At 33.4% G+C, this 14,150-nt stretch overlaps 1 protein-coding gene across 1 annotated transcript; it reads right to left on the minus strand.

Annotated features, from left to right (window-relative positions):
• Positions 1-6,178: 6,178 nt before the first annotated feature.
• Positions 6,179-9,339, minus strand: LOC144854500 (uncharacterized). The gene is made up of 7 exons (XM_078712455.1): positions 9,092-9,339; positions 8,927-8,980; positions 8,587-8,835; positions 8,356-8,481; positions 7,521-8,240; positions 7,002-7,255; positions 6,179-6,304 (listed from the first exon to the last, which is right to left on the minus strand). The coding sequence occupies exons 1-6, from the start codon at positions 9,194-9,196 to the stop codon at positions 7,253-7,255; spliced, it is 1,257 nt and encodes a 418-aa protein (XP_078568581.1). The 5' UTR covers positions 9,197-9,339; the 3' UTR covers positions 6,179-6,304; positions 7,002-7,252.
• Between the last annotated feature and the right edge of the window lie 4,811 nt (positions 9,340-14,150).

The raw sequence follows: 14,150 nt of genomic DNA on the forward strand, positions 1-14,150 counted from the left end.
CAAGGTTCCACCGAAGAATACGTAGATTTATCACAGACTATGTTACGAGTTAAAGTTAAAATTACAAGAGGCGATGGAACAGATTTGCATGCTGACGATCCTGTCGGACCAACTAATTTACTACTACAGTCCTTATTCAATGAAGTTGACGTTTCTTTGAATGAGAGATTAATTACTCCATCGAATAACACTTATTCGTACAGAGCGATGATTGAAACCTTGTTAACGTACGGTGCTGACGCGAAGGAAACTCACCTTACAGGTGGATTGTTTTATAAAGATACAGCGGGTAGAATGGATGTAGCAAATCCAACTTTAGACGATGCTGCTGCGAATCAAGGACTTAAAAAACGATCTCAGTACATACGAGGAAGTCGATTGGTTGATTTGATAGGACCTATTCATTGCGATATATTCTTTCAAGATCGTATGATGCTTAATGGAGTTGACATTAAATTAAAATTGCATCGAAGTAAAAACGCATTCTGTTTGATGTCATCCGATGCGCAAGCTGGTTATAAGTTACAGTTAGAAGATGCATCTATTTACGTACGAAAAGTGAAACTAAATCCATCTATAGCGCTGGCTCATGCAAAAGCGCTGGAGCGCGGGTCAGCTAAATACCCTCTTCGTCGAGTCGAGGTTAAAACGCTGTCGATACCGCGGGGGAACCTTTCCTTTACCCGAGAGTCGCTGTACAACGGGAATCTACCGAAACGCTTAGTGGTAGGATTAGTAGGAACCGACGCTTTCAACGGTGATTATAGCAAAAATCCATTTAATTTTCAACACTTTAACACCAATTTTATATCCTTATATTTGGACGGTGAGCAAATACCTTGGAAACCATTAAAGCCTAATTTTGAAGCAAACGGTGAAGGAAGTTATATTTTAGCCTATCAAAGTTTATTCTCCGGATTAAATACATTATTCGACGACACGGGAAATCAAATATCCAGAGAAGACTACGCCAGAGGATACACGTTGTTTGCATTCGACCTTACACCCGATTTATCAAGCAGTGGACATTTCAATTTAATTAAACACGGCAATATACGTCTTGAAATTCAATTTGCTACCGCTTTGGTTGAAACAATTAACGTAATAGTTTATTCAGAATTTGATTCATTAATAGAAATCGATAAGTCTCGTAACGTAATTTTAGACTTTTAAAAAAATCATGGATACTGTGCAACTTTTAAAATTAGTTAAATCTGATCCATTAACTCAAAGATACTTTCGAGGTGTATATCCTTCAGATTTGTTACCTAAAAGAATAAAAAGTTACCCTAGTGCTTACATAGCGAATGTTGATGATAGTAGTCAAAACGGTTCGCATTGGGTCGCTTTTTTTCTAAACAATATTAACGAAGGTGAATTTTTTGATTCATTCGGACATTCGCCTCAATATTACAGTAATCATTTTGTAAATTTTCTAAATCGTACGGTAAACACGTGGACTTTTAATGATACGGGTTTACAGGCTCCATTGTCGACCGTCTGTGGTCAATATTGTATTTTTTATATTGTTCATAAATGTAGAGGTATTGACACCTCAAATATAGTTAATATGTTCACTAAAGATAAGAATACTAACGATGCACATGTTAATGATTTTGTAGAACGTAGATACGATGTTAACCTACCGGTGTATGATAAGGAGTATATAAAAATACAATTTGTCAAAATGTTAACTAACATATTTTAATTAAGTATTGTCTTTTTCATATTGGTATTAAAATTTAAATGTTGAAAAAAAAAAAAAATATGTGTATGTATCTTTATTACGCGTTGGTTAGTAAATAATGAAAGAAAGAAAACAACAAACAACGAAATAAATTTGAATAATGAATACATTTAATAACTGAAAAAAACATTTTATAAAATTGATTAGAATCCAAGCCATTTCGGTTTAGTTTTAGTACGTTTCTTTTTAGTAATAGTATATTTTTTATCTTCATCGTCATCGTCGTCATCAAATCTTTCAAGTCGTTTAGATTTTGTAGATGTGGTTTTTGAAAGAGGGCTTATTTCACCAGATTTTAGACGTTGCAACATGTTGCGTCGTGTAGCATTTCCAATCAAACTTTCTGGCGTGTTCAACTTAGCCAACAACGATATAAATTCTTTCCACCCCACTGGTTCAAAACCACGCCTTTCTTGTATCACATCTTTGGTTAAATCAAATAAATTACTCCCCTTTAGCAATTCTCCTTCGATGATCATTTCACCGTATTTTGTCCAATCTAAAATACCCATATTTCTGTATCGGTCTATCCGATCTAAAAATGTCTTAGTTTTTGATTTTAACGATATAGGCATGCTTTGCAATACTTCTTTTGTCATCGAATCATCCTTGATTGCTTCTGTCGATTCATCATTCTTGTCTTCGTCATTAAGAGATCCATGCATATTTATGTTCATTGGTGAAGGGTTGTTAACGGGCTTCTCTTTATTTAAAAAACGCTGAAGTACTTGATTGTACATTGTGATTTTATCGTGATCGCTAATATCCTGTCTATTGAGAATAGTCTGCATAGAGTCGTCTAATCCGTTAGTTATTGTTTTGTGCTTTTGTTCATGGTGTTTGCTATGTAACAATGTATTTGCCAATTCTTGAGGAACTACAATCAATTTTTTGGTGTGCTCCATTTTATTCCAAAAGTAATCCACCCAGAGTCTGTAATATAGGTTTCAAAATAAGACCAAGAAATCCTCCCTTTTGAAGTAGTATACGCTTACGTCGAAGCGTAGGTATAGCTTTATTGGAAATATCACGCAAGTGTTTCCTATGCTTCGCCAACTTCTTCTTATGAGCACTAGACACCGGTACACTACCTTTTAAGATGTTCTTTGCACACTCACAGATTGCTGTTACTAATTGACTGTCGGCATTCTCAAGCAGGGCCTTTCTTTGTTTAGACGTACATTTAGCTAAAAACTTTAAAGTCTCTGCGTTCTTTTTGATACGTTTTGACATGTTGTGAGTTTGTATTGGAATGAATAGAATAATTTCAAATCACATGTGTTATACTTTTGGCACGTAAGCATAATGTTTATCTACTGAAAAGATATTTGTTCGTATTCTCATTTCTTCCGACGTATATGGTTTGAGATCAATGAATAAGTATCCGTACGATTCACGCGTAGCGTCATTAAATGCCTCTTGTAAGAACCGCCCTTTGCCAGGATACATTTGTTTCGATAAATTCAATATTTGCGTTTGATCCCGTGGATTTTTAAAAAGTACGATATAATGAGCATTCAAAGTAATGGTACGGATTTCTTTGGAACCGTAGAAGAAATTTTGCATTATAAATATCACTGAAATGTTTCTATGATGAGATCCTTTGGTAAACAAATTAACGACTCTTTTATCGCTACTGCATTCTGTCATCAAATCATCTATAATTACTAAATGATTTTTACTCGAATCAAACGCATCTAATGTTTCGATAGGTATACCTTCCATAAAACTTATATTTGATACAGCTGTACTTAATTCCGAAAATAAATTCTGATATTCACCATAGCACCATGTAATATCGTCAAAGGGTTTATTGAAATAATTATTTTCAATCAATTTCCTTACAAAGACGGATTTACCCGAAGATGTCGGACCGCTAATAACTGCGGTGAAAGGTGTTATCAAAGGACTCGCCATTACAATTATGACGGTAATTTAGTTAAATAATTGCGTTTTATAACATCTTATTTTACACGAATTAAAACAATAAAACTGAATCAATGTTTAAAACGTAAATCTAAATCTTTATTCATATTAACACTAATGCGTATTTGTTTTTTACATTATGCATAATACAGTAAATTAATCAAAGAAATCATTATTGTACAATTAATATAAAATAGATATTTACAAAGTTATTGCACAAACCGTTTACATAAAATTTACAAAATTATTTGAATTTAAATTTAAACAAAATATATATAAAACAAAGAATAAACTAATTACTTAAAAATGAGTACTAATAGATAAGTTCAACGTTCAAGTGATCATCTTACTTAAAAAAATATAAATAAAAATAATTATAACTTAAACTAATAACTAACTACTGAACTAATTTACTTGAATTTAAAATCCTAAGAATAAGTAAAAAAAAAAAAATAAATAAATAAATAAAATTAACATCTAACGACAGAATTCATTTTTTAAAAACATGCACAGGTGTTTTCAGTTGTAAATTTGTTTAATTATGAACAGAGAAAAATAAATTTATTTTTATCACCGCGATAACCACTTCTGTATTTTATTTTAAGTGAAAGGAAAATAAAATAAATAAATAAATAATTACAATAAAATAAAATAAATACAATTAGAGTCCTAAACACAATAAATATACGTGTGAGTATAGAAGTTACCAAACATATCCGTATGGGACAGTTTTGTAATCCTCTATTATTATTCTTTTATCGTACACAATCCGGTAATCTTTGCTAGATGATGTATTAATAATTGAACAAGATTTTGGGTCTCGGGTTATTTTGTGTGGGTTAGTTGTTGTTATTTTTTCTGGTCCGATTCCTCTTACCATACTACTTACTGTTTCAAAGTTTACTTTTTTAGCATTTTTAAAATTTAGAGTCAAACCTTTGACTTTACAGACAGTTTTGCCTGAATCCAATTTATACACATAGTTTTTCGGACCACCCGAAACGAAGCATGAGATATATTTTCCGTCTTTGAGATCTATTTCATTAGTTAATTCACCCAAATAATCACCAAGCGATGGTTGCCACTCATCAGGGTTAGTTTTATTAGTAACGAAAACGCAAGAATCCGTATCGTAATAAAGTACACGATCTTGTAATTGTTCTAACAATTCGTACAGCTTTAATCTAGCTGTGGCCGTAGTAAAGGCTGCAATTGCCACGTTAACTTTTTTGTTGACAGTTATTGATTTCTCTTCATTTTGAAATTTCAATTCGGCCAAATTGTCATTGATTAGATTAAGGTCATTTACAATTACCTCTGGGTCAGAGAGAAGATCGTATACATCATTAGGATTGTTGGTGTAAAGCGTTTTAGACTGGTTTTCCTTCTGGCCAAACTTTCCCCAAAAAGAATTTAACATGAGTTTGGCCAAGGATCTTAATCCTGGGTTATATTCAATTTTATCGGGATTTAATTTTATCCCTTCTTTTTCTTCATACTGATTGATGTATTTCTGTTTGGCAGCGTCAGAAATACACCAATCAGGCCAACCTGAGGATTCTTGCTTTAATTTCAAAAATGTGTTAATATAATTAGTGAACAAGCCCGATGAGGGGTTAGTATGATTATATTCGCTTCTTTGGTGGAAGTGCCAAGCTACATGTACTTTGGTAATCTTATACCCCATTTCTACTGCTTTCTGAACTTCGGTGGTAACCCAGCTACCATCCAAAGTCCTTTCGTCAGTAGAATGTGTACACGAGACTTGGCATTGATTTTCTACGCACGTGCGACATAATGGAAACATAAGTTTACCATTGAACCTGTATGGTAATACAGGATGTAGTAAATGTTTGGGTGGTTCAATCGTACATTTAATTAGGCCAAAATAGTCATTAATATCCGTCGACATGTTTTTAGATGTCAAAATTTCAGGGTGACCGACGGGATATGTTCCGTATTTGTTACAATACGGATAGAGGCTAGTGAAATCAACGTAATGAATTTCTTCATCTTCGTTAGCCTCGTAAAATAGTCGCGCAGCATTCGTTCTTCCACCAAAGAAAGCGTCTCTTGGATTAAGTGTGGGGTGAATGTAAGGTACATCAAGTATCTCCTGTCGATAAAGAGGAGGTAAAGAGCGTTTAAGCTCCTTCCATTCATGTTCCCATATTTCTACATACTCGAATTGGGGAAAATTTTGTTTCAGAAATTCTGATTTTTTTAATGTTGTCAGATACGAGTCAGCCATAGTAACTCCGGTAAAGGGATTTTTGGTATCTGATCGATAGCATTTTTTACAACCATGAAACATACACCCCATAAATTCAAATATAATATTAGGATCAAAAGAAGCCCCGTCAATTTTATATGATCCAAATACTTTTTCACCACCGTTTCGCGCATGGTGAATATTGATTCCTCTACGTTTAGATTCGTAGGATAACCATTCCATACTCATAAAAGAATGGTTATCAATAGTTTCAAAATTTGATGGAGGGAATATGGCAATTGAATCAGGTTTTAAAAAATTTCGGGCAAAAACGTAACTACATGCTGATGCTATTGTAATAAGCCCGTTTGAAAATGGATCAACCCCGTCTTTATCGACAGTATCATTGAGTACCGTTACTTGTTTAAAGATATGTCTAAAAGTTAGACAACACTTTCTTAAAATATCAACATCACTGATACAATAATCGGTTAGTTCTTGTCTGAGGCTAAATATTTCGTTTTGTTTTTGATTGTACCAAGAGAAAAATTCATCTCTCACAGATGATGACATTGAATCCGGATCATACAATGAGGGGTCGGGGTAAGGCCCTACATAATCTATATTTTCACGAGTGTTGAACCTATGAGGGAAAAACCCTTTCTTCAACTCGTTAATTCCAAATGTTTTGGGTAATTTACTAAGGGGCATAGGAAGAAAAGAAAGAGAATCTATGAACCGAATTGACGTATTCTGTACCTTAAGGGACATTATCTTCCCACCCCTAAAAATGGGTTCCGGAATAATACCTTCGCCGTGTAAATACTTCATGATAAAGTAACTGTCGTAGCCCTGAAAATTATGAGCAATGCATGTTAAATTTGAGTTATAAGGATAAGATTTAAAGATATAATCACAGAATTTATCACATGCATTGTCTCCTTCAAAAATTTTGGTTTTATCCCCGCAAATTTCGCATTGATCAGAGTCCTTATCCTCTGTTATACAATTTAAACAAGTTTTTTGTAAAACGCATAAATTAGGATTGTGAACCCCCGTTTCTTGGGTACATTCAAAATCGAAAAAGAAATATTTTTCCACAGACTTCTTATCTACATCGTTAGTTTTGTTAGTTTTCTTATCAAATACTTTTTTCATGTAGCAAAGATGACCGGATTGAACTTTTAGATTACATACTTTACACGCATATTCATTGCATTTATGATCCTTCTTAATGAAACGATTACACTCCTTACAGATTTTTTTTATATCACAAACCGTTTTTTTACCATTTGTTGAAGATTTGTGATTGTTAAAACATTTTTGATTTTTAAAAGAACGATTACATTCATTACATGAAATGATAGTTACTGATTCCAATGAAGGAGTGCAATCACGGGAGCAACATAGCTCACAAGTGAATTTGCATTTGTGATCAAATTTTTTGTTGTAACCTTTGAAACACAAGTTGCAAAAAAATTTTACTTCAAAAAATGCAGTTAGTTTAGTTATTAAGTCATAGTGGTTATCGTGGTGATACAAATATATTTGTTTTTCTCTATGTTCACCACTGAATATAATCGAATGTAAATTATCCTTGGAGAAAACAATAATTTGATAATTTGGTAACGCTACCTGAAAACGCTTAAGCTGGGTTATCCCACAAGGACCATCATCTACCCCAGCCCTCGATAAAAGACTTTCAGCCGCTTCTTTTTGTAAATTAAAACCCCGTCTAATATTATCCCATCGCTTTCTATTATTTAATTTATCTTCCAACCATGAAACACCTGTGACAATAGCTCTCGCGCAGCAAATTTGCTCGTCGTTTTCATTACGAATTCTAATTAAACATTGCGCACCTTTTTTGGTTTTATCAATACCTTTTTTTAAGAAATTATTACTACCGCCTCCAAACGGCATGGATATGTGTTGAATGTTAAAGGTTAACCCATCCCCCACTAAAATATCCATGTGCGATTGAAGGACCTTAGTTATCTCAGCTAAAATGAATTCTGGCGTTAGATGTTCTCTTAATAAAAAAGGTAAGGAAATTGGTATATCTAAACCGTTAGCGTTAATAACAAGCCTAACTCTATCATGTGGCTGAACATTTTGGCATAATATATTCAGCACATGTTCAAATATCCTAACTAATAAAGGTAAAACATCAATAACACGAAATTGGTCTAACCCTACTAAAGTAACTAAATGATCACTTGAAAATAAATTAAAACGTTTGTTGAACTTATCTCTAAGTCTCCTTATAATACAAAGATCTTCAACATTTACAGCGTTTATGTTACGCTCATCCTCTTCCTCTTCCTCTGAATCAATGCGAGGTCTCTTAGCAGGCTAAAACACAAGAAAAAATAATAATAACAATTTACTCCTTTTACATTATATTTAGCATTGAAAAAAATAAATAGAGGACCTATAAGTAAAGAAGAAAACAACCGTACAAGCTTACCATTTGTTTACGAAAATTTCCAGCTCCATGCTGCACTAATTCCTCGTCAAATTCATTATTATCTTCTTCATTATTATCTTCTTCATTAATCTCGTAATATCTTTTCTCTCCTCTTCTCTTACCGTGCTAAAATATGAATAAAACAGACAGGTTAAGAACAATATATCTTACATAATTATACTATTTATGAAAAAAACACTGTTTAAAAAAAAAAAAAAAAAAAGAACTTACCATTACTTTACGGTATTTTCCTACTCCTTCATAATTAAATTCAATAATATTATCTTCTTCGGTTTCTACATCGTCAATGATATCTTCGTAAAATCTTTTAACTCTTGCTTTAATTCTATCATTTTCTTCTTCGTCTGAATCACCTCTTTTGTTTCTTGCAATGCGGCAAATTCCTTGAACTGCCATGTCGTTCTCTAATTGAAGTATTTCTTCCCTTTCGTTATTACTGCTTCTATTCAAAATACCGTACTGGAATATAAAATGTTACAATTTTTATATTAGACTAAATATCATATATTATAACCAATTTAAAAAATACCTTTATAGAATAGTAACTTACCATTTCATTACATAATTCGTTCTGATCATCAATTAACTCTTCTATACATCGAATCTGAAAATTAAATAAAACCCATGTAACAGACAGAACAAAATTAAATCTTAATTACTTTTTGGAAAATAATATACGTAATTTTTTTTTTTTGTACAAATTGATTCAACTTACCATTTCATCGTTGTCATCAAGAATTTCTAACAAAAATTCCTCGTTACTGCTAAGACTGCTGTCTTCAAATTCTTGTTCATTACCGGTATGCACGTTAGAATTCATCTTTTAACTTCGTGTAGCGGTAATACTTTGGAACTAGTACTAGAGTTTGAGTGACTTCGATGTAATTGATAACACTGACATAGAATTTCAAATTATACCCGATATTTAAACATAACAAATTAATTTATGCATGACATCAGAAGCGTCCTTTTTATTTCTTTTGTTATTTTTCCTTTTATGATATAAATTAAAGTTAAAATTGAATAGAAGTTACAGAAAACTTTAGTATGTCAAACACCCCGTGTCACTGCATACAATTTCTCCCCTTTGTTAACAAATCCGGAAGATGGTTAATCACCTGTCGGTAAAGTTCAATCAAGACATACTTATTATTTAACTTCATTCTTATCTTTTTGTTTTAGTCATTGTTATAATATCCGGATCAAATAACTTATGTCTTTGGATTATGTCGGCATACATCAAGCAAATACCTCAATTAACTAGTTTTAATTAACCAGGTGCATCTTTATTGTACCCTTTTTAAAAATACCGCCAACAATCCTTTACATCCTTACCCAATGTTAACCATTGTATTATTATATCCGAAACATAACACCTATTGACTTCAACCATTGTAAACCAATTGTTCACAAGCAACTAATTCATCAAATGATATACTCTATTGTCCCCATTGTTAACCATTGTTATAATCACGACTGACTAGACCGTATACCTCTCTACTTCTGATTATCTTTTCTATATGATGAATATACACATGTCACAAGTCTTTTCTAAAAAAAACTTTCTTTGAAAATCAGAGAAGATGATATCTTGAATACCGTAATAATGGCCTAAATAAACTCTCACAGACATATTAAAAAAACAAAACAATTAAGTCGATGGTTTCCATTTTGGCTATGCGTTTCCCTAACGTTTTTCTCTGGATCCGCCCCGTAACTGGAATATATAAATAAACTAAAGATTGTTTAGTTTTTCGCTCAGCTACAATATGTAGCAATAACCGTCACTTGTAGAATCAAGACTTTTGAATCCCTTGCTTGTAATTCCACTATTACTATTACCGCAACCATATCGAAGATGCGTGGTAGGGTAAACAACTTCTCCGCTTTCAACCCAGCCATAATTACAGCAATCATAACCAGCTTTCTGTGACGCTTGTAGTTGTGCTCGTGTTGCCAGTGCTCCTCCAGTGTAAGCAGAGCATCTATCCTTAGCATCCTGGTACGTAAGCTGGTATCTTCCGCATCCCTTGACGTGCATCACACGATGAGAGGGAAATGGATCTGGAAACGTGATGTTCTGGTTTGGTAAAGGAATATAACACATTGCAAACAATTCTGTTGATGGGTCGGATAACCTAATGTAGCCACCAGTTGGATAAAGCCAAAATTCCGTTGGAATATTGCCTGTACAAGGATTCCCCGCCAATCCTCTCAAAAGCCAGCCATCTGTACAAAGATAAACACCTAGTGAGTACGATGCGTTATAAACCTCGAAAGGAGTCGCCAGTCGACCACCAAAGTGAGTACTGCATCTTGCCTCAGATTCACTGTAGTTCAGTTTATCTGAATTAAAACCTGTCAGCCTTGTAATTCGTTGGAACTTCGGAATATAATCAAATGCACCTAATGGTTGATTATATCCTCTGTAACAATAATAGCCACTTTGATAAGTTTTGTCTGGGAAAATATTACTTTGTCGATTTGGTGAATGCAATGTACATTTGTCACCGTTGATTTCAGTGAAGGCTATCTCACCACTAATCAGCCAGCCCTCCGTGCATTTATCCATACGAGGTTGAAATGCGCTGTAAAGTTGTTCATACGATGCAAGTGAACCTAAGTGAGTGTTACAGGTATCAGAAGCTACTTTGTAAGTAGTATTAGGTGAAAAATAATGTATCCAATCTAAAAACAAAATGATCGTGGGCGATTACTTCCACTGCACACTCATCAAAAATATCAATTATTATTATTATTTTAACTCCAACAAAAATTATAACTGATGAAGGATGTTATTATTTACACATCTATTTCATTTTTATACCCTTAAAATCCGCCCTGTACAAACATATATTATAATCACTTCTAAAGATTCAATCTTAAAAAATTGTTAAAATAGACCATCGTTTCTACATGTGAAATATTTTAGTGCTTAACATTGTTATTACTAATTTAAAAACGAATATCTCACCGTTTACAAGATTTTTATTTGTGTTATTAGAAAGCTACAAGCATTTTCTTTCAGTAAATCGTAAATAGGTTTTTAAAATTTACTTTTCTTGAATAGGAACGATTTTTATATCAAATATTGACAGATAATATAACAATTCAGACATGATGTATTATTTAATAATTGTGAAGAGACTTTCTATCGTGGGAATAAAAAGAAAATGATTACACTCACGATTCTTAAAACTTTCATCCAATACCTATAGATAAAGAAGAAAAATTGAAATATAATACTTTTAAACAAAACCGTGCTTTAAAACTACAATCCATTGTTTTTAAAGATCAGACAATGGTTTGTCTATAATTAAAAATGGGACAAAATGGGGTTTGTAAAAACAAACCTTGTTTTGTCTTTTATCGAAATGGAATGGAATATGGTATAGCTGTATGTAAATAGAACCTACCTTCTCTATGTATTCAGATGAAAGATCTTGTTGAAAATCATCTGTAGATGCTTTGTCTTGTACATTTTTATTGATTTGACACAAACGATCCTGCTTTTTGTAGTTAACAGACCAACAGTAGACTTTCCTGGAGCAATCCAGCAGACATCCAGCACGATTGACGTTAGGAAGCTGGTAACTCCAGCCCAGAAGAGAACGCTGTGAAACCACTGTATATAGATGAGAACTCGCAAAAGCAGACTCATTACAAAGTAGGCTTACAACCGAACAAAAGAGCACGGCGAAATACTTGTTGCCACTCATTTTTCTCTCAAATAAGTTGAACTTGTGTTCAAAGATAAAAGACTTATAATATTGTAAACAAACGCACAGAGAACTGCTAGCAACGAAATCTTACTGGTAAATGAAAGGATAGACATTGTTGACGACTATTAAAATAAGTGTGTATGTATTAGAGATAACAAAATATTGATCTTCGTTAATTAGAAAATGGTAGGCCTATATGCAATATAATCAAACTTTTTTACGCCATTGCCATATAATAATTATGCTTTTTATTAAATATAATATCAAATGTCTTGAGGGGATAATAAAAAAATGCAGTAATGTTCATTATCATCAATACCAACATTATTTAATTTTAATTTTATTTGGATAAGGCATATTTTAAACAATATATCAATGCTTTTAAATAGATTTAAGCAACAATTGTGATGAATGTACACTATTGTTTAACTTTTTTGATATTGTAACCTGTTGATGTGTTTTAATTGTCTGTATTAATGTTTTTTATGGATGTTTTATTTCGATTATAACGAGGTCCTGAGTCTCAGATTTGATATTTACAGTAGTATGTGACAACAAAGTAAATTGTGCTTAATTATAAATCAATTATAACATGTCAAGTTTGTTGTAGCTAAACATTCTACACTTTTTATTACATTAGTAAAGAGTAATCATCATCTTGAACGCTAATAGTCGTTAGACATTGCACGTCTCACTTGTGTTCGCCACTCTATATGTTTTGGACCAAGCATGTGTATAGGTCCACATGTGAAAAGTTATGTTTCCTTTTTAATGTTTGCCATCTATGTAGTACGTGACGCGAAATCCAGGAACTCGTCATCTGATTATCTTTTCTATATGATGAATATACACATGTCACAAGTCTTTTCTAAAAAAAACTTTCTTTGAAAATCAGAGAAAATGATATCTTGAATACCGTAATAATGGCCTAAATAAACTCTCACAGACATATTAAAAAAACAAAACAATTAGGTCGATGGTTTCTATTTTGGCTATGCGTTTCCCTAGCGTTTTTCTCTGGATCCGCCCTGTAACTGGAATATATAAATAAAGATTGTTTAGTTTAGTTTTTCGCTCAGCTACAATATGTAGCAATAACCGTCACTTGTAGAATCAAGACGTTTGAATCCCTCGCTTGTAATTCCACTATTACTATTACCGCAACCATATCGAAGATGCGTGGTAGGATAAACAACTTCTCCACTTTCAACCCAGCCATAGTGACAGCAATCATAACCAGCTTCGTTTGCCGCTTGTAGTTGTGCTCGTGTTGCCAGTGCTCCTCCAGTGTAAGCAGAGCATCTATCCTTTGCATCCTGGTACGTAAGTTGGTATCTTCCGCTTGCCTTGACGTGCATCACACGGTGAGAAGGGAATGGATCTGGAAACGTGATGTTCTGGTTTGGTAAAGGCATATAACACATTGCAAACAATTCTGTTGATGGGTCGGATAACCTAATGTAGCCACCAGTTGGATAAAGCCAAAATTCCGATGGAATATTGTCTGTACAAGGATTCCCCGCCAATCCTCTCAAAAACCAGCCATCTGTACAAAGATCAACACCTAGTGAGTACGATGCATTATAAACTTCAAAAGGAGTCGCCAGTCGACCACCAAAGTGAGTACTGCATCTTGCCTCAGATTCACTGTAGTTCAGTTTATCTGAATTTAAACCTGTCGGCCTTATAATTCGTTGGAACTTCGGAATATAATCAAACAAACCTAATGGTTTATTATATCCTCTGTAACAATAATAGCCACTTTGATAAGTTTTGTCTGGGAAAATATGACTTCGTCGATTTGGTGAATGCAATGTACATTTGTCACCGTTGATTTCAGTGAAGGCTATCTCACCACTAATCAGCCAGCCCTCCTTGCAGTTATCCATACGAGGTTGAAATGCGCTGTAAAGTTGTTCATACGATGCAAGTGAACCTAAGTGAGTGCTACAGGTATCAGAGGCTACTTCGTAAGTAGTATTAGGTGAAACATAATGTATCCCATCTAAAAACACGAAAGGTGTCAATCGGCAAAAATATACATATTATACA

The sequence above is a fragment of the Antedon bifida genome, chromosome 10 (genome assembly GCF_963402885.1).
Source record: "Antedon bifida chromosome 10, ecAntBifi1.1, whole genome shotgun sequence".
Lineage (NCBI taxonomy): Eukaryota > Metazoa > Echinodermata > Crinoidea > Comatulida > Antedonidae > Antedon > Antedon bifida.